At 44.7% G+C, this 22,538-nt stretch overlaps 2 protein-coding genes across 6 annotated transcripts in view; one reads left to right on the forward strand and one right to left on the reverse strand.

The window, feature by feature from the left end:
- The window catches only part of RANBP10 (RAN binding protein 10), a 77,345-nt gene extending 75,776 nt beyond the window's left edge, over positions 1–1,569 (reverse strand). For 2 of the 3 annotated variants that reach the window (XM_084294481.1, XM_084294480.1), the window contains exon 1: positions 546–776. In XM_084294481.1, the coding sequence (XP_084150607.1) occupies positions 546–765 (220 nt within the window). In that variant the 5' untranslated portion in view covers positions 766–776. Of the gene's footprint in view, positions 1–545; positions 777–1,450 lie in introns of those variants that run through there. The other variant, XM_084294482.1, reaches the window with a different exon arrangement.
- Positions 1,570–1,580: 11 nt separating this feature from the next.
- Positions 1,581–21,779, forward strand: TSNAXIP1 (translin associated factor X interacting protein 1). 3 transcript variants are annotated; one of them, XM_084294477.1, is made up of 16 exons: positions 1,581–1,669; positions 1,772–1,862; positions 3,687–3,799; positions 5,250–5,373; positions 6,721–6,814; positions 10,443–10,639; positions 11,833–11,968; positions 12,805–12,974; positions 14,414–14,573; positions 14,851–14,981; positions 15,579–15,707; positions 17,288–17,449; positions 17,637–17,746; positions 18,584–18,707; positions 19,055–19,161; positions 20,629–21,094. In XM_084294477.1, exons 2-16 carry the CDS (start codon positions 1,812–1,814, stop codon positions 20,873–20,875), a joined length of 2,055 nt encoding a protein of 684 aa, XP_084150603.1. In that variant the 5' UTR covers positions 1,581–1,669; positions 1,772–1,811; the 3' UTR covers positions 20,876–21,094. The 3 variants fall into 3 exon arrangements, with proteins under 3 accessions (XP_084150603.1, XP_084150604.1, XP_084150602.1); XM_084294478.1 differs by lacking the exon at positions 1,581–1,669 and adding an exon at positions 21,644–21,779 and having other exon boundaries at positions 1,690–1,862; positions 20,629–20,915; XM_084294476.1 differs by lacking the exon at positions 1,581–1,669 and having other exon boundaries at positions 1,690–1,862.
- The last annotated feature ends 759 nt before the right edge of the window (positions 21,780–22,538 follow it).

A 22,538-nucleotide genomic window follows, 5' to 3' on the forward strand; every position in this document is an offset into this window, starting at 1 on the left:
CACATCCAAAGCGCACATCCCAGAGGCTCAGGATGTGCGATCCCGCACTGCCCCCACCTCCAGCGCTGCACCTTCCCCTTTGTTCCCCCCCCCCCCACCACCCCCGATGGGGCTGAGCGAGGCGCTGCACGACCCCTCCACCTCCCCACCCGCACTGCCCCGACCCCGAACGGCTCCGTTACACAACAGGGGCCCCGCCGCCACCATTTCCCAATCAGGTACCGAAGGCTACGCCCGGCTCTCTGCGGGCAGGGCAGGAACAACAGCCTCCGGCAGCGAGCCCCGGCTCCTACGGGCATCAACCCGAGGGCCCCCAGCCCCGGGGACCCCCCGAGCCCCCAGCCGGGCCCTGTGGGGGCCGGGCCGGCCTCAGGGCGCAGCGCAGCGTTACATAAGGCGCCCCCCGGGGGCTGCAGCCCGGCCCCAGCCCCTGCCGTGGGGCTGGGGGGGAGCGCTGAGGGGCCCGGGGGGGCCCTGCCCAGCCCGGCCCTGCCACGGGGCCGCGCTCTGGGCCCACCGCGGCGCCCCCGGCCCAGCCCCGGCACCTTTGTAGTGGACGCGGAGGTTGCCCTGCGAGAGGCCGATGTAGTTGTACTTGTCCTTGGGGCTCCAGGAGCGCGGCAGCGGCGTCTCCTCCTGGTTGACGGCGGGGTAGAGGCGGCGGAGGCGCCGGCTCAGCTCCTGCTCCTCGGCCGGGCCCGGCCCCGGCCCCGCCGCCGCCGCCGCGTCCCCCCCGTGCAGGCTCCCCGCGCCCGCCTCCGCCATCTTGGATCCGCTTTGTGTCACCGGGCGGGGAGCGAGGCCCGGCTCCCGCCGCCGGCCAATGGGGAGCGAGCGTGGCCACAATGGGGCCGCGGCGCCCGACGGGAAGCCGAGTCCGTGCCGCTCCCCCCTCCGCCGCCTCCCGCTTTCGGGCGGACTACAAGTCCCGAAAGGCAACGCGCGCGAGGCACCGCCTCGCTGCCCGCCGCGCTGCACGCTGGGAGATGTGTCCGCGCTCCGCTGCGCTCTGCGGAGAGCAGCGGCGTTCAGGACTCGCTTTCCCAGAGTGCCCCGCGGCGGCGCCGCGCCGAGAGGCCGCCGCTCCGCTGCCGGCGCCCGTCTCCTGCCTCCACGCAGGGCCCGGCTCCGGCCGCCGACGGGGAGCGCGGGGGGCGCCGCTCCGCCGGCCTCACCCCGCTCCCGGCCTCTCTGCAGTGCCCACATCCCGCGGAGCCAGGGCCGGGCTGCGGCGGTGCGCTGCGAGTGGCGAGCCTCAACAGGCGCTGATAGGGGCACCTATGGCGGCTGGCGGGGGTCCTGAGGGGCGAGGGGGGCGGGCGTCGCCATGGCAACGGCTGTAAACATCGCTGCTGCCAGCCCCGGGGCCCGGCTCTGAGGCGCTTTTGGGGCCCAAAGCCCCAGCTCCCGGCTCAGGGGCGGCATTTTCCCAATTAGTCCCCAACCTCACCTCATCCAGTGACCGATTTGCTCGGGTTTGTCCAGCTGCAGGGCTCAGCCCGGCCGTTGTCACTGGGACAGTGAGGAAAATACCAAATATCGGTGGTTTTCACGCAGCCCGTCCTGGCGTTCCGCTGTGGCACCAACCTTTACATCCGTCCCTCCGCGTACATCAACCTGCTGGGCATTCCCGTCCCTCAGGCACCGCGTAACTGGCTGCTTGCTTTAGGTACACAGCAGCCAGATTCTGTCTTCAGCTGTGTATTTAGTTAATTCTGTGTTTGTTTGTTTTTTTTTAAGATATTCCATGTTCTTCCCTGCTGTTGCCCAGGGCCTCTCTTGGATCTCCCTGTGAGACCGCAAATTGCCAAATGCACACGAACAGCCTGAAATCCGTCCTGCCAAGGAAACACAAGGCTCCGGTGAGTTCAAGAACTCCAGCGAAACGCCCAGCCCTCGCCCAACAGTGGGCTTTGGAATCTTGCTGGAAGCCCAGGGATCATCCAAAGCTATTAGGAAGTCAAGCCAATTTTAATTATCTTTATATTTTGTTTAATTGAGAACGAAGGGGGGGTGGGGATGGGTGGAAGTTGTGTGGTGATGCAAACTCCTGTATTTCAGATTCAGGTGTCATCCTTGTGGATTAATTACAGGATCTTTAAGGGTGGAGGAAAGAGACGAGGAATATAAATGTCGTTCTTGGCTGCAACAAGTTGTGTGGACATACGTGCCAAATACTGCAGCCAGAATTTGACCCATATAGTTTAAACTAAGGAAAGAAAGAAACCACAAGTTGTTTAATTGCAGGCTAAAAGCATCTTACAGCCAACAGGAACATCTGCTCCATAGTATGCATCAGTCTTAGTAATTAAAATAAACCAGCATGGAGAGAAAGTATATCCAAATTATGAAAAAATAAATCCCAGAAACACATACACCAACAAAGTACTAACGACTTTTACAGACCTTAACCCCTTCATTTTTATTTTGGAGTTGTTTTTTTCTCATTGGCATTTTGGTTGTATTTCGGGAATGTGCCACTTCTGTGACAAGCTATAAGTGCTACAGTAATACAAGAACTTAAGTATTACTCTTTCGCTAGAGCTGGGACCTTCTCTAAGCATTTTCCTCATTGGACAAAACAAAAATTCAAATCTCAATAGACTGGAATCCCACTGTTTCTCCAACATAATCCTCATGCTTCTTGCAGTGAAAATCAGGCATTTAAGCTTCTGAGCCTTTACATTTAACTGTTTCAAGGCTTAGTCAGTCTGAAGTTTAGGTTTTGACAGTGACATCTCTGGCCTCAGACTTCTGTTGGCACATTATTAATTTTCTTTTAAAGCTTACAGGCAGAATAGGAAAGTATTTATATTGAACAACATCATACTAATTGTTTGGTTGTCCTAATAAAATAGAGCAATCCAGCGTAGATGTCCTTTTTTTCCCCAGAAAGAAATACTGAGGTAATTCCAAGAGAGAAATTAATTAACAGACTCCTAAGATTAACAAGATTTTGCTTTCAGAAGAATCAGAGAATCATGTAGGTTGGAAAACACCTTCAAGACCATCAGCCTGTACTGAATCCCATCAGTAGACCGTGTCCCTTAGTGCCACTAAGGGCAGAAATTAGTTTCTGAAAGAAATTTCAGTTATCACTTTTTACTGTTCCTCAGACCTTGTCCTCATTAAGTTGTACACCGCTAGGAACCCAGCTGTTTGTGTAGGGTCACCAACCTGCATTTAAAACTCACAATCCACACGAGTCAGCATTGCTCAAGACACCCTCGCTATGGGACACGCTCCACTGCAAAGCTCCCTAGTGGAAACAAGACCGAAGTCAAACCTGTTATTTGGGTTTCATCTGGATTAACCCAAGGTTCTGATTTGTGTGATGCTTTAATTTCCCAGTGCAGATCATGAAACCATTTTTTACCCAAAGAGATGAACACTTTCCCACAATCACGTAGTCTGGGCAGCACAGCCACCAGGAGACGTGCAGAGGTGTTTATAAAATTGTACTGGTGTGGGAAGATGATTACTTCAAAGAACAAAAAGTTTACTTGGATTTCAGGTGTGCTCACTCCTGGCTGAGGAGAGTTTCAGTGTGCCCCTCTTCTTTCTGTTCCACATACTCTTAGGCAGTTGTATTGATTGTGAGACATTATCAAGGGTATTTCAACCTAATTTTGTCTCTTTGTTGTCTTTGTAGTGCTCTTAGAACCTAATCCTTTCTCTCTTTTCAGTCTTTTCAGCTTTCTGCTAGAGGCCTTTGGTCCACATGGCCTGCATTTGCATCAGGGCAGACAGTGCTAAAGAACCATAAACCCTGCTGTGCCCCAGAGGAGAGGATGCCTAGGTAAGCACAGCTAATCCACAGGATAGCTGGAAGCGGTTCTTGAAAACCAAGAATTTACAGAGTAGGGTCTCTTCCAGCACTAGTGACAATAGGGAGGTTGGGATATTCCACAAAGCTTGGGCATACCAAAAAATATTGTTGGTCCTGACTGGTAGCTCTACAGGATATGTCAAATATTTATGTAATAGCAGCCATGCGTAGTATAAATGTACCAAGAAATGCTATCATTTAATGATTCACTGACCTACATTTCATAGGATCCTGTCAGGGCCCTGACTGCCCCAACAGGCTCCACAAGCTCTTGTCCAGTCCCAGACATTTGGGTGCCTGGGCTCAAGACAAGTCCTGATATGGCACAGCTGGGAAACCTGTGATCAGGTGCTATAAGAAAAGCTGTGAGAAGCCTTCACTTAGGCACGTTCACCTCTGTTTCTTGCTTGAGCCATGTTGCAGCCACGTCTGTCTTGTACCTGGCCTGCTGACTTGACATCCCAAGCTTGACAGCGGGCCTTCCTCATGTCTGTGGTGATCATGAAGGATGATCACTGACCATCAGGGGACCTGCTCTGCTTCTCTTGTTTGTGTCCCGTTGGTCACTGTTGCTGGTTGCCTTGTCACCCCGGGGTCCCAGCTCCCCTTCCCTTGTGGCAGACGCAGCATTGCTCCTGCTTCTCCGGCAAGAATCAAGGGATTCTGAATCCAGGGGCTGAGCTGGGTTACAGCCACTGAGCAAAGTGTCCCCCGAGGAGGCTTTTCACAGGTCTGTCTCACGCCTGAGCCTATTCCTAACCCCTGATCCCCAGTTAGATCTCTGCCATCACACAGCTCCAAGCCCCTAGGGCAGGGGAGGCCACTGCAGAGCCTGTTGGTGTACTCAGAGCCCTGACAGACCTGCAGGACAGCTGTGCAGGGTACAGTTAAGGATAGCTGGGCTTTTCAGTTTTAATTCTGTTTTTAATGTAATAATGAACTAGGCATGATGGCATCCAGCAAAGGGACAGTTGGCCTAGGACCTCAGCAGATGTAATAAGTTATCAGTACCTTTTTGAAATACTTGTTTTCCTTGACCTCTCTTCAATTATGTAATTAGCATTTATTCTTTTTGGACACAGAGAAAAAACTCACTTGCCTTTTTATACCAAAAAGTATCATGAAGGGGAAAGCATACTTTTAATAGTAACAGCATTCTTGAATAGTCTTCTGCTCCGCAGAGGAATTTTAAATCATCCAATGTACATTTCATGATTTTTCCTTACATGAGAGAATATATTAAGTGCTACAGTAAAAAAAAAAAAAAAAAAAAGCGAGGCAAAGTGAGGTGAAAAAAGTGAGGCTGTGAAGCAATGCACAGTAGGAAGAAAACCAAGATCCTCAAGCTGATTTATTATGAGTCCAATCCTATGTACATGACACGAGGCTACGTGTCCTTTCTTTTCCTGTGTCTCTGCAGCAATAAACAGGCCCTTCTTACCATTCCAAAGCCACGCTACTTGGAGCAGCTGGAGTCTTACTTAAGGAAAGAACTGCAATATCTTGACCTGACTCAAAGGAACTCCCAGGAACTGAGGTTACAGGTCTGACACAAGATTCTGTTGACTTGAAACAACATCCTGAGATTGGTTATTTAAACTGCTCATCCAAAGAAAATAGACAGGAAGAGTATGCACCTCTGAGTAGTATTGGATAAGTGGGTTTGCAGCTCACGTTAGAGAACTTGCTCAGAAAGCAATTTCTATCTCATGTTGTAGTTTATATGTTGGGTTTACACGTTGTTGAGTAGCATACTTCACATTTTCTGTAACTGTTCCATTTTCAAATCAAAGGCCAAGTAGTCAAAAAGACAGTAATCTAAAGTGGGTGTGAAACAATTTACTCACTGAACTCCTGCCTAAACCCATAAAGTGTGTAGGTTTCAAAATTTTCACTGTAAAATTCTCATTCCTGAAGTTAGGTTTCTGCAAAAGACAAGAATGGACTCTCTCATCTAGCTCTTGCCTAAGCATAATTAGGATCCCCCAAATTAGTAGTTTCTACTGTATCTGATCCTGGGGGCTTGTTGTGTTTGAGAACATACCTATTGAAAACCACCACTTCAATTCAAAACACAGAGTAGGAGTACTCCTGTTTTTGTAATATCCTGCAATTAGAGCATTTACGCAGTGTGGGAAGTTTGAATTGGATTTTCTCTGCATGAATTAATTCAAATTCTCATTCCCAAGGGAATCCTGTAGCGATGAGGAAAGAAAGTGGTATATGGAAAAGAATGGAGAGAAATAGAGTGACTAATGGCAAGAGAAAACAGGTTTCATAAACGTGCTTATGCTTTGAAAATATTTTTGACTGTCTTACAAGACGTGTTTAATTGTGCTTAATAGTGAGGAACACTCAGTGAGAATATTACCTATTGCTAGTGAAGTCTTCCCAAGACCCAGATACAACGTGGGAGTCTGACTGTCCTCTCTGAACAAGATCTACTCTGGTGAGGACGGCATCTGCACAGCAAGAGACTATCTGCCTTGAAGAGCTTATCATTTAAGTAGACAAAATAGGCAACAAAATCAGCAATGGGATCTTGTTACATATCTTTAAAATTGTCCATATTGTAACTTGAGTTCTAGTCAGTTCTATCTGAAGAGCAGCATTTTTGTTTTGGAGCTGTGCTCTGACAGACTTGATTAAAGCTTTTCTTTGGCACTAAAATCTCTTCTCTCTGTCATGCTGTGGTGTCTATCAGCATTGGAAGTCATTCCACCTGTGCATGAGAAATTTGGGACTGTGGACCAGAGATGGAGAGACAAAATACAATGTAGTAGAAGTATTTTTATACTTATTCTCACAGTCATGCTGTTTGTGTAAGACAACAATGATCTGAATTCTGAGAAATGTGCCACTATTTTCTCAAGCTCTCTTTCTTCTCTCAGCCCTACAGAGAGATCTTTGAATTCTTCATAGACAACTTCAAGACCTACAAGCCCTTGCTGTCAGCTATAAAGAATGAATATGAAGCTACACTGGGTAAGCTCTTTAACTTTGGTGGGGGAACACTAATGGAGATGTCTTACACAGCTGATAAGTTCTGTTGAATATATAGAGAGAGTAAACATTCTAAAAATATATAGAGAGAGAATAGTTCAGTGGAAGTTGAATATGTATGACATACATATGTGTCAACTGATAAAACTATCTTTCTGGCCCATTAGTGGAGTCTTCCTATGGCCCAGATGTGACATGGGAGTCTATTTCCTTCATACATAACATAGTTGTTTGTTTTTCTATAATTTGTCAAATTTTTAGATTTAAGTTTTTTTTTTATCATATTTTTTTTTAATCTCCACTACATAGACAGCTCAGGCAACGGCAATGTCTCAAGGTTTTTCTGGAACAATCATGTCTACAGTGGAGCGTATCATACTAATATATTTGGATGCACTTGTACCAGTAACTTGAAGCTTGAATTACTCCCGAAGCAAGGCAGGGCAGAGAACTGAACTGGCTGTTCCCTGTCCATTCTTAGTGTGCTTTAAACTTCTCTTGGTGTTAAGATGCCGCAGTGATACCAGTACTTTGTAAACAATCAGAGGGCTAGAAATAGACTGTAACCAAGAGCTCATTTCACATTAGGCACTGAGCAGCTGTCAAGTGTCAACAGTTTTCTACCAGGACAGTCTCTTAAAGGACATGTACTGTTTATCCCAGTACCTGTTACCTGGGCTACCTAATTACTCATTGTAGGCAAAAATCTTTCTTTGCACAGTGCACTTCAGTCACATAAATGAGTCAGTATTAATCATTACATAAAAACATTTTTTAAACTATCAGTTTCCTTCCAGAACTCTTTAGCAAACATTTCTTTGCTTCAGATCCCAGAGAAATTACTAGTGTCTGTGCTGCAGTCTATATTGTACTGCTTTCTGAAGCCTTTTTTTTTTTTTTTTAATATATTTAACTATCTTTTGTATTTAAGTGTTTTTTTTTTTTTGACTCCTCCATATTGCTTGGATATGGTATTTCTCCTTTTTATTCTTTGAAGTCTCTGGAGATGCAGTAAAATGTATCCTTTATGATAACTTTATATTTTGGAAGAGACAAAAGTAAGTGTCTTAAGAACAGAAAGTATAAAAGAGAAAAGGAAGGAAAATGACTGATTTGTAGAACTGTTCTCCTAACTATTTATCTTAAATTATTCTTATTCTTACATGATGTATGACTGCATAACTGGTTATGACCTAGCAAGCATGCTGTATCTACAGCATTTCAGCTCCTTTTGAAGCAGAACCTAAACCCCCTCTATAACACAGCATTGTTTCTCTCAGCCAACTATTATCTTTTTGTCCGAGTGATTTAACAGCTTTATCTTGCTCTTTTTTTCTGCCAGTCATATTCCATGCTAGCTTGGACTGTATGACATTGAAGGTGCTCAACATTGCGTCCACTGCTGGTGGGAGTTCTCCCTATACATGTGCTAGCATTACTGCATATTCCCAGTTCAGTCAGAATAATCTATTTTTAAAGAAATAAATTAAAAAAACAATCTTACTACTTAATTAAATGTTGTCCTAATACTGTACTGCTTACAATGTATGTTTAGCTGCATCGCTTTGGCAGCACAAAGTCTGGAGTAGCATAGCTGAGCACACAGACCAGAGAAAGCAGAAGCCTCTAATAGGAACAGGGATGTGCAGCCTGTACTGGCTGCTTGCAATTATTTGTCTTCTGCCAGAACTGGACGTATGACTGCAGCTGCAGCTCTTTTGGTTATTAAGGTTGTGCTGAGACAGCACTGAGGCTTTATTAGCATTGTTTCTGGAGTAAATCCACATGAATGTGAAGATACTAAGCAGTATTTGAGACGTAGCACTGTGAAGGAGAGCTATCGAATCCCCACAGCTGTTAGCTTAATCTGAGATAAAGATTCTGTTTTGGGAGCTCCTTTAAGAGGAAACGGAGTGACAGGGTAGGTCTTCACAACAATGTTATCCACAGCTGCATCCATTTCTTGATTAAAATTATACTGAGATTGCTGTGTCCACAGAGGCTTCACATCTGCTCCTCTGTGCTGGTGAGGCATCTGGGCACATTCAACTGTCCTATACGTGCAATGAGCTGTACCACAGCCTGAATTCTTTCCAAGTGGGAGAATGTCTCTCCTTTCTTGGCATGAGTTATGAGAGGTCATCAGAGAGCTAATGCTCTTAAATGACACTGGCCAGCATCCACACTACAAAATAATCACTTTGGCAGTCAACTAGTTGTGCTCAGTCTAGCTTCTGACATACTAGGCAGCTACAATTAAGCATGCTGTTGCACTTAAAAGGGTTTGCGTGTGGTCAGGAGCCAGTTGTGAAACACTCAAATTACACCCCAGAACAAGTCTGCTGAAGTTTTAACATGGTGTTCTTAGCTTACACTGAGAACCCAAATAGTACAGTGGCAGAATCCCTATGCTAATGCTCTAATTTTTGCTCTCTCTTGGGGAGCTGTCCTAGTACAAGTGGAAAGAGTTTTGAAAAACCTTTGGTACAGTTATAGTGCAGGAAGGAAACTCACACCCAAGTATAATAAGAGAAGTAGTTCCTGTTCTTAGATTTATGTATGCATTTTAAGTTTTAAAATACAAGGTTTGTTGCACAGTATTTATACGTGAATACTAATATTGGGTTTTATCAAGGAGGAAAAAATCTGCAAATCAGATGATTGAGCATCCACCAGCATTTCTACCCTTCTGTTCAGAAGAGGGTATTGCTGTGTGTGCCGTATTCAGCAATCAGAACCTTTGCCACAGCCTCATTTGACTCACACCATATCCTGTCTTTAATCATTTTATTCTCCTGGTGGACCTAGTCATAAAAACAAGCCTCCACACCAAGGAGATGGTGTCAGATGAAATTCTACCACGTAACAGTAACTGGGAATTGGGACCCAAGTCAATTACCAGAACTAGTCTTGCCAGATATGTATTTTAAGGAAAATTTTCAAGTCGAAGGGGAAGTAGCTGCAAGTGAAAAGTACAAATTACAGCAGAGGAAGCCAGTATGTGCATAAGTTCTTTACTAGATGTACTGATGAGAAATGCAAAAGAAGCAAGTGCATTCCTGAATAGAGAGGAGAACATGCAGACATGTTTGTAAACTAAAGGTTGCATAAGACCGTGAATTTGGAGACAAGAAAGCAGATCAAAGTTTATGGAGAATGTGCCTTCACAAAAGATGGTAAGCTACTAATTACTAGCTGTCTTTAGCTCCATGTGCTGCCTGTGCTTAAACAATGACAACTTCCCACCTAGTGAAATGTGAAGTCACCTGTGCTTATTATATTTCATCAAAACTGTAAATACTCAAGAAAACAAAATAAAATACTGTTCATCCTTTGTTTTCCAAACCATGATAAACAGCATTAACTAAAACCAGAAACCCTTACATAACAATGTTTATGAGGTTCATACGCACAGCTAGATAAATGACAGAATATGATCTCAAACTACACTACTCCCACTCCTTAGAGGCTCACCAGGACAGGTAGTAAAAGCCCTGTGTTCACTCCCACTTCCAACATGCACTGTTTTTGGGTTGAATATCCAACATCCCAGCTGAGTAAAATTCAGGCTTTGCTGCCCATTGTGAGAACCTACCTCTGCTTTCTTTAGCTCATCAGAAGGAGACAATTCGTGCCCTAGAACCCCTGAAGGCTATGGTCACAACTGTGTCTGAGGAGTGCTCCCAGCAGATATTGGCACTGCAGGAAAAGGAGAAAGTTGAAATAGATATGTTAAAGCAAGAGAAACAACATTTGTTAAAGTTTATTGACAACATGAAGGAAGAGAAGAGTTCTCTTCAGACTCAGGTAAATTAGACTATGAGTCAAACATTTCCCAGCTTCAATTAGATGTCTTTTATACATCTAATCTCTTGCCTCCCAGCCTCTCATCCTTTGATGTCAATAGTAGTTCTGGAGCGGGCACTGAGCATCTGGCATACTGGATCTGGTACGGTAGTGATACTGGATCTCAGCCAGCTCCAGAGAACATCCTGTTCCCTTGGGATAGGCTGTTCTGCTGCTGTCAGAGGTCTTCACTTGTATCTGTTGTCCCATCTGGTTCTTGCAGAGTCACATTTAAAGTGAGGAAGAAAATTCTAGTACTAGCATTTTAAGTTCTCACTTAAAAGTACATGTACTCCTTACAACATTGTACCTTTAGCATCTTTAAATCTGTATCATTCATCCTCCTGCCAGTGAGTTACATGGGTATCTACTGACAAGATTATTTAAGTCTTTCCAATTTAAATTGTTGGTTTACGCAGGTCTCAAACAGTTTCAGGAACTGAGGCTGAAATAATACTACTGCTAGAGAGCAACACGAGCAGGGCTGCTCCATGAGGATGAGCCAGGAGCTGAGGGTGATTTTCAGTGCAGTCAGAGCCACGACCCACCAGGGCAGTCTCAGAGCACTTGAGCAGGGGGCTGCTAAGTCTTCATCACCAGTTCCAGATGAGGCAGTTAACCCCAGGATCCAGCCATGGGTGGGGGGAAAGTAAAAGAACACCTTCATTCATTCATTCATTCCTTATGTAGCACATATCAGCAGTGGCAGGATGTGATCTTGTAATTAAATGCACATCATGGGAATAAACTACAATTTTACGCATAATCCCAGTCCATAGAGTTCCAGATTTCTGATAGTTTTGCCTATGGGAAGAGTAGCAGCTTTTTTTCCTGCGTGTCCAGCAACAGAATACATTACTGGGAGGTTTTTCTAGATAAGGTTTACAACAGAGGAGTGGTGTAACCCAGAGCATGAAACTTATGTAATTCACTTTCTAGAAGGCTAAACACAGATGGAGCACTCTTCTACACACTTCTTCAGAGTTTGAATCCTTCTGTCATGTTTCCATCAGGCCATCCTTTTCTACAGTGTTATCTCTCACCCACTCTCTTGCTGCATTTTTTTTTCCCCCACTTTGCATCCCTTACACCACTCTCTGCTCCTTAGGTTCTGCTCTGTGCTCCTGATAAGTTCAAGCCTCTGTTTCCTGCAGGTGGAGCGTCTGCAGATGAGTGTAGCTGAGGAATATACTCGCTACCTCAATGAGTACGATGCCCGCAAACTGCTCCTAGCAAAACTGAATGATATGCATAACGAACAGCTGAACGTGAAACGGCACCAAGTCCAAGGTAGGGAAAGTGGATCTCCACAAGAACCTGTCCTGCCCAGAGACCCAAGTGCATACCCGTGGGTACAGTGTTGAGTTTCTCAGCAGTATCATTAGATATGCTCTGATTCTTACAGTAAGCTAGACAAATTCATAGACAAAATATCCATAAATATGTAGGCAGGGATGTACCTCCTAATAGTCTGACCTGATTCAATAAGCCGTTACTTATATACTCGTATGCTCTTAATTAGCATTACGGGTAAATTGAAGAAAGGAGCTGCCCAGTGCAAAGGTTCTTTTATCTTTTTTTGACTCCTGTGCCAACAGTCATCACATCTTACCCAGCCATAGCTGACACCTTGATGCTTGTCCACAAAGATGAAAAAACTGCTGAAATTCCGGAGCTGCAAATACCTTAATTTATGCAACTTACTGGCATTGGTGGCACAGAGATGGTAGGGACCCTTTCAGTATGGGATCTCTGTTAATCCAGTCTGGCTACAGGCACCCATCATCGTACTGGTTCATACTCACTGGCTACAGCTGTTGCATCTGCCTAAGAGTTCTCCCAGCCTGTGCTCCTTTCCTTGCTAATGAAAACCAAGCCTGAGCTTTTGAATACATGTGTGTGGGAGAGCAGGCAGGACGATAATGTGAATGTAAACAGTAATGTGAATGTAAACACTGCAGGTTACTCCAAGACCTGCAGTTCTCTACTCATAACACAGTCCATACCTATTCAGCTTTTGTGGTCACTTTATAGGGTTGTGTGATCTAGGAGCTTAGTAGATGATTTAGAAAACTATGACTGCAGTTTTACTATCATAAATTTTCATCAATGGCTGTTGTTTAAAGATGTCAAGGGTGAAGATGTGGTGAAGTTAACTTTGGCATTAAAGATAGCTCGGCAGGACCTCACAAAAACCCAGGTGAAGCTGAATGCAATGATAGCAGACTATGGAGATGTTGTCCCCCGGAGAGAGTTTGAGTCACTGGAGAAAAAATACTCTGATTTACAACAGGAGGTGAGCATAAGCTCCTAATTTTCAAGCTGTACCACATGAATGCAAACATAATGATGCTTAAGTATTCAGGTTGGGAGAAGGATTCCATAAACCCAGAGCTCCTATATAGGCACATCTTTGTTGCTTGTACATGGAAATACATGAAAAGCCACTGTTTTCTAATCCCCTAAAGCTCACAGTCTTTTGGTATCACAGACTATCTGAACACTCAAAATCAGTACACCATCACAAACCTGTAACATCCGTTTTAACTGAATGAACACGATAAAAGCAATAACAGCCAGAAGACCACCGAAAGCCTGCAGATCACTGCTTGGGAAATACTGTTTGAAATCATCATACAGGTATATATAAATTAACTAGGTTCATCTCACATACATGGCACAGTTTTGTCCAAACCACAGCTAAGCGAAACTACTGCTGAGCTGGGCTATGAATGAATTTCTATCTAGCTGGGTTTTTGCCTTTTCCAATAGTATTAAATGGCTTCTTTACCCTACTGCAATGCCAGGATCATCAACCCCACCACAGAGCTGATCAATGCAATTTCCAGCTGTGATAGAAGTGGATGAGGTTCCTCACGTTGCATCTGTTTGCTGCCTTTTCAGAATAAAGGTTTGACTGCTTAGCTTACACATCTTGCACCTTCACATAAGCAATGCCATGTCGGACAGCAAAAGGATAACACAACACCAGTGATGAGGATAGGGTCTGCTTCCAACCCTGCACTGGCAGGCAGCGGTCCCACAAACTACTCTCTAGGAGAAAGAAAAAGAGAATATATTGAAACTCACCATGTAACCAGTGCACAGCTGTGGTGAGGGTTGGGTGAGAACCTCCAGTGAGGCAAAAAAAAAATATAAATAAAATAATAAAAAAAAAAATACTGCACGTCTTTGTGTCAGAAAAGCCATGTTGCTCTGTTCAGGACACATCTGGGCCATTAGCAGCTCCGTTCCAGCCCTGACCATTTGCACAGCTTGATCCACTGTGCATGTCCCTTCATCATGGCATAATAGACACAGGCACAGCCCTCAAAAGCCAGACTAGAGCTGTGGTTATCTCTGCATTGTGATGTACTTCTGTACTAGTAGAACAAAATTGAATCATATAAAAAAAAATTTCTAAAGATCAATGGATCTGAAGCAGATGCACATAAGATGTCTAGAAAAAACTTTCTCCTTCTATTTTCTAGTAAATTAAGGTCTGCTTTTAAATACAGAAACAGATATAGAAGGGTCACTGACATTTCGTCTGAAGTTTCTGGAAATGGTAACAAGAAAAAATAATTATTTTTCATCCAATCTAAAAGCAATTAGGCAGGGATTGCTCTCCATAAATCCGTGGACTACACTGACTGTTCACCTGATCTGTCCAACCACAGAAAAATTCTGTTGCTGTAGTTAGTTTGTTAAAATCCTTCTTTCTGTGTGCTTTAGATGGAGACTCTGAAGGAGGATTTTGATCAGCTCCATAAGGAATATCAAACACTGCTGGAAATTCAGAGAGAGACTGCAGAAGAGCGAGACAACTTCTTCACTGAACTCCAGCAAGCTCAGCGCAGTTGCACACCCCGGCCAAACTGGGCAAAGTGTTCAGGTGCCACCTGTATTCAGCTCATCTTTAACCACTTTGCTATGGTATATTTCTTACCTGCAACATCCCGTTTTCTCCTAGGCTTTTAGTGAAGCAGCCTGAGAGACAGGGAGAGAGAGGAGCTTGCAGGCTATTCCATTTTGCCTTAGATACCGTAGGAGACAAACTGGATGTCTAGAGATCTGTAATTATTATAATGCTCGTCATGGATTCACACAAAACCAGTATGCATAGGCACATTCTCCTCTTGCAGCAGCTCAGGGTCTTTTTGCTCTTGCAGAAGTGATTGCTGGCGGAGCTGACCGGTGGGGCTGTCTGGCTGAGGGGAAGACCAGCGATCAGCTAGTGGATGTGCTTCTGGAAGAAATAGGAACAAGACTGCTAAAAGAGATGAATGTCTTCCCTGGACGGGTATGTGCAAGCTTTCTCCTCTGCTTGTTTCCACTGAGATTAGCTGGTAATACGAATCCTCTAGGAAAGTGGCAGAATTGCTTTCATGGCTGGACTTGGTGTCTTCAATTCTCACCTTCCCATTAGTGTAACCATGGAAGAAACTAAAGCTGGGGAAACTCAGCTGCAATAGAAAAGCTGAACTTGAGAGTGAGCATGTTGAAGACAGCTGAAGCATCCACACACTGCAGCAATGCTACAGGAATCATCAGGCATGCAGGTCATACTAGCGGGCTAGAGCCCCTTACTAAGTCTCCACTATATAGCTGAGTCAAATTAACATCTCACTGTCTGCAAATACATGACACTAGAGATCAGATATACTCAAAACTGCCTGGATACAACAGAGATTTTGTCAATCAAAAATCACTCATGAACTAAGTTCTAAGTTCTCACCCTAGAGTAGCTGAGACACACTGCAGAGATGCTGTCTCATAGTACTGGAAATGAGAGCCATACAAATGGCTCCTTTTTAACAGTTTTAGGCACTAAGAATATGGCTCTGGCTGCCAGTGGGGGGAATGCCTTAACTCTGTATGTTTCTTTTCCATTACTTAGGGCAAAGGGGACAAGGTTCCTGTATACCTCAGACATGTAGGCGAAGTCAAGAACAAAAAGCTGACTAAGAAGGATGTGGTGGACATCCTGAAAGACATCTGGAAAGAGAAAATTGCACTAGAACAGCAGGTTTGACAAATGTTCTTTCTTTGTAAACAACATTTGCTGTGACAGTCAGCCCAGCTGGAAGATTTTGGGAAACCAGGGTCTCACCCATGTCCTGCCTAGGGTTTCATCTGCATAAAGCTGCGTAAAGCATTTTAAGAACAGCCTCAGCTGGTAACTTTGTGGCCTGGCAGGCCTCCTCACGGATCTGACTCATTAATTATGACATTGTCAGGTGGATAGCTGGACTAGCACCATCCTATGCCTAAAAGGCTTCTTCTGCAGCTCCTGTTCCAGGGACAGCTGAGTGCTCATGGCACAGCTCATGCCTAGTCACCACTGCAAATTCAGAAACATTCAGGAGACCACGAGTCAGCACCACTTTGATGTACAGGGCTGAAAACTACAGTGGTTCAACAGCTGTTGCAAGAGCAGCTGAGGTGTCCCTGAAGAAGCCACAAGGCAAGGTGCCCAGGGGAGGAGGCATTGCAGTCACCCTGAGCTAAATCAGCCATGCTTTTGAGTCTGAAACCTTATCAGTTGGTCTACCAACTGCTGCTATTCTGGGGTGTGATGATAACATCCTGGTCTAGAGAGCACCATGACTATGCGGTGTCTGTTCTTAGGCAATGGACCCATTAGCAAAATCTGTGCAGCCAAAGCATGGCCAGTTTTTTTTCTTTTTCTTTTTTTTTTTTTTTATGGGCAGGGGAAGGGAGTTGATTCTAACCCATGCCAAACCATTATTAAAGTACATAGGGTTTTGTGCTCGTGCCAGAGAACAAGTGGCACTGCCAGAAAAAAAATGAGGAAGCAAGAACTGAGAAATCACTTATATCATTAAACAAATGACTATGAAAGTGCTTTGGGTTTGTTACGCACACAAATACTTCCCTCTTCGTTGGCCAGGGTGGGTTAGGAGTGCAGGTGGAGGCCAAAGGGGTGAGGTGTGTTCTCAGCCAAGACAGACATTTGGCTGCCTGCCTGGGGAGATCAAGACTCAGCAACAGAAGAAAAGTAGCTGTTTAAGTACAATACCACCTCCCCAGATATCAGACAAGCCCTGTTACTGTGCCTCAGTTATATGAGAGCAACCTTGAGAGGCAGAGCCACTTTACAGGTTCCTTCTCTTGAACCAGAAGCCTAGAAATATCTCTGAGGTCAGCCCCAAACAGTTTAATGTTTTCTATGGCAGCTTTCTTTTTACTTTCAGCTAGGTTTCCTGGGGAAATAGGGATGTTGCAATCACTGTCTGGCTTTACTTCTCTTCAACAACCACTCCAGGTCTGAACCCACAAGCTAAATCTGACAGCTAAATCTATAGCAAGTTCCTATATAATTCACAACAGTAGGCAGGAGAAAAGAGACTTTATCAGTATTCTCAGCAACAGAAGAGCTTCACTGTAACTTCCGTGTTCAGGCTGTAGAGAATAAACCTAACAGAAACATTTTGAATGACCTAATAGCAGGGAAGACTTCAGCCAGCACTAGCCCTGTTAGCAGAGGTCCACAAAAGACGCAACTACATGCAAACAGCTGGAATCAAACTGGCAAAATTGATTTAGCTCTGCTGCTTATGGGAGTTGCTTGTTTGTTATCTGCAGACAGGGAAGCGACCTGTTCTTCCCGAGTTCTTTCTCAGCTACCTCCAGAAGAGGTATGGAGACACCTCTGCCATGGAATGGTCTTACACCCTCTATGAGAACATGCGACTCTGTCCATCAAACCACGTCATGAGCTCATTCTACAACATACTCACAGGGAAGGTAGGCGACCTGCAGCCCAGTGCTGCACCTCTGTAAATCACTTTGTAGATCACTAAACGCACTTCAGGTAAATTTTCTTTTTTAGAAGCAACTGCAGTCCTTTTGCAGTTTTGCTTCCCTCTTGAAGGTAGTCCAAGGGATGAGAGAAAAGGCAGTTACTGATCTGTGAACCTTCCCTGTTTCACAGGTAGGTGAAGAACAATACCACCTCCAGAATCAGCTGATTTCAAACCTGCAAAAGGAGCTGGCTGCCTGCGACAGCTCAAACAGCGGATCCCTGACCAGCGAGCAGTTCAGGCAAGAGGATGACCATTGCCCACTAAGCTCTGCCCAATATGTGGTGCATGCTGGATGTTGTGATATGCTGAGTGCGTCTGCTTTGCTTATCTGTCAGCACAGCAAGGGGAGCAGTTTTTGTCTTTAAAATTCTTGTGAGGACAGCTGTAGCAAGTCTGTACTTGTGAACTTCTGCATTAGGTTTAGAATAATGGGAATACTGCAAGTTTGGAGTAGTGAATCTGGATATACCTGAGAATAGATGTGGGGTAGTTTACACGTACAGAGAGACAGGCTGGCAGCACCTCTCCCCAGCGAGGCTCCCTGGGGAGCAGTTTGAGAAGTTTCAGAACCCTACACAGTGCTCCCATGAGCTCCTAGGACAGGTCACAAAGCATTTCTGTCAATTCCGCTACAGCTGTAAGATTTGTCAGTCTTCTCTCAGTTGATCAATCACGTGTGCTTTTTTAAGCAATAGGTAGATAAAGCATTTCTTTGGTCTATGGCACAGAGAAGCAGCAGCAGCCATTTCCAGCACTTCAGCTGGGAACACAGCTCCAGTACAGACATGCTAGCTACCAGCTAACTGATGCTCACATTGCATTCATAGATTCCCAAATGGCTGAGCATCCAATGCTCACCTGAAGCCAAAGCTCTGATGAAAACTGTGCCCTTGTTTTATTATCTGAAGGTGCTTGTACTTCTCGAAATGCGCATCCTCTTAAAAGCAATTAATTTTTGAAGATTTGGCCCATGGAATATGGGCATACTCTTGTAACCTAAAACACTGCCAGCCATACTGGCACTCGTTAACTGCTCATACTGTAACAGCACGTTGTGTTGCCTGTCTCCATATAGGATGGCTCTGAGGGAAGCTTTTCCCCTGAAAAGACGAGGTTCAATCCAAGAACTTGTTGATGCAAGCAGATACCAGCTAGACAGCACTGAAGAACTCATTGACTACAAATCCTTATTCAAAGAAGTAAGCTGATGTTATCTATGTTTTTTTCCTTCTGACTCAGATTTAGGCAGAGGACTTAAACCCAGTTAACCTGACAAATGTCATTTATCAGACTATCACAGCCTGCAGTGCTCACCACAGACTGTAACACCTGAAAGTAAGCTGCAGACAACTGCAGATATCTGCAGTGCAAGTCTGTGCCTTTTTTGTGATAGGAGTTTTCCCATATTTTCTCTTTATTTACACTTTTCTCATGAAAATTCCATTTCTAGCAAAGCTGAGTTATTTTAGCATACAATGGGGAATGGCTCCTACCCAGACTGGGAAGAACACATTTTTAGTACTAACATGCCTGCAATTTCCTTCAGGATGAAGAGGGGAACCCTGAACCTTTTGTTGCAAAGATCAGGAGTCAGTATGTCCGTGAGAAGCAGGAGTATCTGAGAGAGCTGAGGAACAACCTAGGAGATTTAAAGTAAGTATACAGGGAACAGGCTGATGGGGACGATAGATCGGAACAGTGAGTGCAAAGAGAACCCCCCAGTGGACACGAGTGTGTGGCTACTGCAGGGGCTATCACAAGGTCCCAGCTGTAAATACACAGTTGTAAATACACCTTGCTGTGCCCATGCACTGGGTCTGGTCTTGAATTGCTCCTGTGCCGGCAGTGACACCACAGAGATGCTCTTGCAGTGCAAAGGATGAGTCCCCTAACAGCAATGCTAGCATGGAGAAAGGCAAGAAAGGAACAGGATAAAGATCCTGGAATCCACCAGGGGACTGAGCATCTATGGCACACTCTGCTCACTGCTGAAGCATGAGATGAGCAAGGGAAACCATGGTCAGACAGGAGCCTATAGCCTGACAATCAGGGAATCAGAGAGAAGCAGAGAAGAGAGGGCAGATGGGATCAACACATTAGACCAGGAAAAAAAAATGTGGAAAGGCCTAGTGGAGGTCAAGAACAGAGATGCAAGTGTGCTGGAAGCCAAGATGGAAGAGGAGTAAATAGGTGGAAAGAGCAGACAGTGCTGGGAGCCTCCAGGTAAGGAGGAGTATTTGGGGCATGTGGACTGGAGGTGCTGTGAAAAACCCAGGCGTCACTTCTCCCTAGTCTGGTTTTGCAAAGTAGCGAGTCAGGGAGAACAGCAGCATTTGCCAAGGAGTGGGAATAACAGCAGGAGATGAGGTGTGGAAGGGTCAGGGAAGGAAATGAAGATGTGGAGGGTGACTCAGGATGAGAAAACTAACAAGATGAGAGTGAACAGGCTCACTGGAAGCAGCAATGGGAGAGCACAAGGTAAAGAAGAGGCAGGACAGACACAGCCTGTAAGGGATACGGCAGACAGTGAGTAGAGAAGATTGCTTCAGTAATTGAAGTCCATCTGTCGACATTCTTCAGCTCTCCAAAAACAGCAGTAAAATCCTGTATGTCCTCAGAGACTGCTTCTGAGGAATGAGAAAAACAAGCAGGACTGACAACTGCAGACTTGAAGGTGAAAATCAGATAAATAATTCCACCTGAAAACAAGACAAGCAACATGAAGTTTCTGCTTAGAGAAGTCTTGTGCCAGGCACCAATGAGGATAACACTGAAAGCGAGTTAGATGCCCAGGAAGTTAGGTACTGACAAAGGTGGGCACTGGATTAACAAGGGAATCTATAGTTATGTAACAAAGGGTATCATAAAGCACAGAGCAGAATTAAAGTCTTCCCAGATTAGTAGAAATCTAACTTTTCCTAACTTCTTTTCAGTTTGAGATTTAGTACTCAACTTTATTACATGCATATTTAAAAAAAATACTAGTGGAAGCAGAGATAATATCAAAAGGTCTCTCTGCTCTGCATTTCAAGCAAAGTGGATTCTCACTGTGGCACAAATACGTAAATATTCCTTTCCCATGCCACAGCACAGCAAATGACGAAATTGTTCTTTGAACAGAGAGGTGAATGCAGAAGACCTGAAGGCAGCCTTCTGCACGATTGATCCTGATATTGACGGTCAGACGCTAGATACCTACATTGGCCTGGTCTATGAAGTTGGAAGAGAACAGACGGACGAAGAAGTTGTGCCTGTGGACACTGCACTGGAAAGACTACTTGCTGGAGATGTGAGACGCGTGGGGCCCACAGCAAGGGAAGAAAGCAAGACAGACTGTGTAGGAGAGTACGGAGACTTCCAGTACTAAGAATAAATAGCCTGTTTGATCTTCAGTTTTTGATACAAAGGTGAGCGTCAAAGTTACTGCATTAAATACCTCTTCCATGTATGTAGAGAGACATCTAAAAACTACCAGGTGAGATAAGATAGTTGGATCTATCAGATGCACTTTCAGCTTAAGCAGCAAAGCCCTCCAGTCCAGTTTTTCAGCTTATGCAGTCATTTCAGCTCAGCAAGACTTGCAGGTAGAGGCAGCCTGATCCCCACACAGGACTGACATCCTCAGGGCGCTGGGGCACCACTGGGTGTTGGGCTCTTTTGTTGATGATGCAGTGACTGTGCTCCAATAGTCATTGCCTGAACCTGTGAGCTTCTATCAAACTCAAAGCTACAATGTGGCTGCTTTAGGGTTTTTGCAAGATAGGCCTCATGGTTGGTTCTTGGGCTCAGAGAAAGGTTTCAAAGATACATTTGCAGAGTATGGTGCCATCAACACAATCCCTGTGCAAGTGAAAGGCAAGTTCAACCCAACCAGGTTTGCTGTCACGTCTTTCCCCAAGCAGATTTTTATCCTGAGGTAGCTGCTGTTGTCCTGTATGAAGTCACTTCGAAAGAAATTCAAGTGATGCCTCAAGAATAGGTTTAACCAACTCTGAGCCGAAAAAATAATCCTAGTACAGAAACATTGAAATCTGTTTCTTGCTTCAAGGAAGATACCACATGAATTTTGGTAACTGTCTTTCCAACCACTGACATCAATTAATCTTTCCTGTTCATTTGTACCCTCGCTCTCCAGCGAGGGGAATACAGGTTCTTGAAACTAAAACCCCGTTGGAAAGAGCTCTGCTACCTAAATTGCTGAAGTGGAGCAAACAATTTTCAACTATTTCAAGCCCACTATTCTCATAGTTTGGAAAGCAAAAAAGGGCAAAGCTGAATTCAGAAGATACCTTCCTTACAACGTGCTAGTTTCATGAGCAGTTGCAAAGGGATTCCTGCAAATACTGATGGCATTTGTAAACTGGAAATGTATCATAGCCTGCACGACAAAGTAAGTACCACTGGGTCTGTGAAGTCCCTGGGATCTCTGCCTTGAATACTGGATTTGGTGCTATGTACTTCCAACTCAAACTGCAAAATACCCAAAATGGAACTACAAAAGCACTGAAAAGGGAAATGCATCATCTAGCTAGAAATCAAATGCCCTAACTGCACATATCTCTAGGAGTATTCTGGAAAGAATAGCTGTAACATGAAAAAAATCAGTGCATCTAAAAAGAGCAGGGAATTTAAACACAACGGATAAGTTTGGTAGATTAACATCAAATTTGCAAAGCTCCTCAAGAAAGCACGGGGCTACAGAGAGCAAGAATCACTTGTTTTGCTTTACCCAAGGACTTCAGATTCCAAAAAGTTAAACACATGGCCCTGTAACCAGCAGTTCGTTCTTTTGTCTTTCCAGTTACATTGTTAGCACATTAAAGATGGCAATCTGTCCCTAAAAGTCTTGAGTTTAGTTAGCTAGAGCAACAGAACACTTTTCAACAGAAGAGAGAACAGATAAGGAATCTTACCTCTTCATTTTACAACAGGAACCAACAGCTTCCTGGGACGTTCTCCCTATTCTCTCCTTAAATGCTCTTCAGAAAACAAGGTTATTGCATGTTTCAGCAACAGAGAAAAAGGAAGCT

This window comes from Netta rufina (genome assembly GCF_964035555.1).
Source record: "Netta rufina genome assembly, chromosome: 13".
Taxonomy (NCBI): Eukaryota; Metazoa; Chordata; class Aves; order Anseriformes; family Anatidae; genus Netta; species Netta rufina.

Excerpts from the sequence above, each read along its gene's own strand:
- TSNAXIP1 (XM_084294477.1), top strand. The coding sequence starts at position 1,812 with ATGCACACGAACAGCCTGAAATCCGTCCTGCCAAGGAAACACAAGGCT. Across the intron at positions 10,640-11,832 it reads AGAGTTCTCTTCAGACTCAG|GTGGAGCGTCTGCAGATGAG; the intron begins GTAAATTAGACT and ends TGTTTCCTGCAG. Across the intron at positions 17,450-17,636 it reads ACAACATACTCACAGGGAAG|GTAGGTGAAGAACAATACCA; the intron begins GTAGGCGACCTG and ends CCTGTTTCACAG.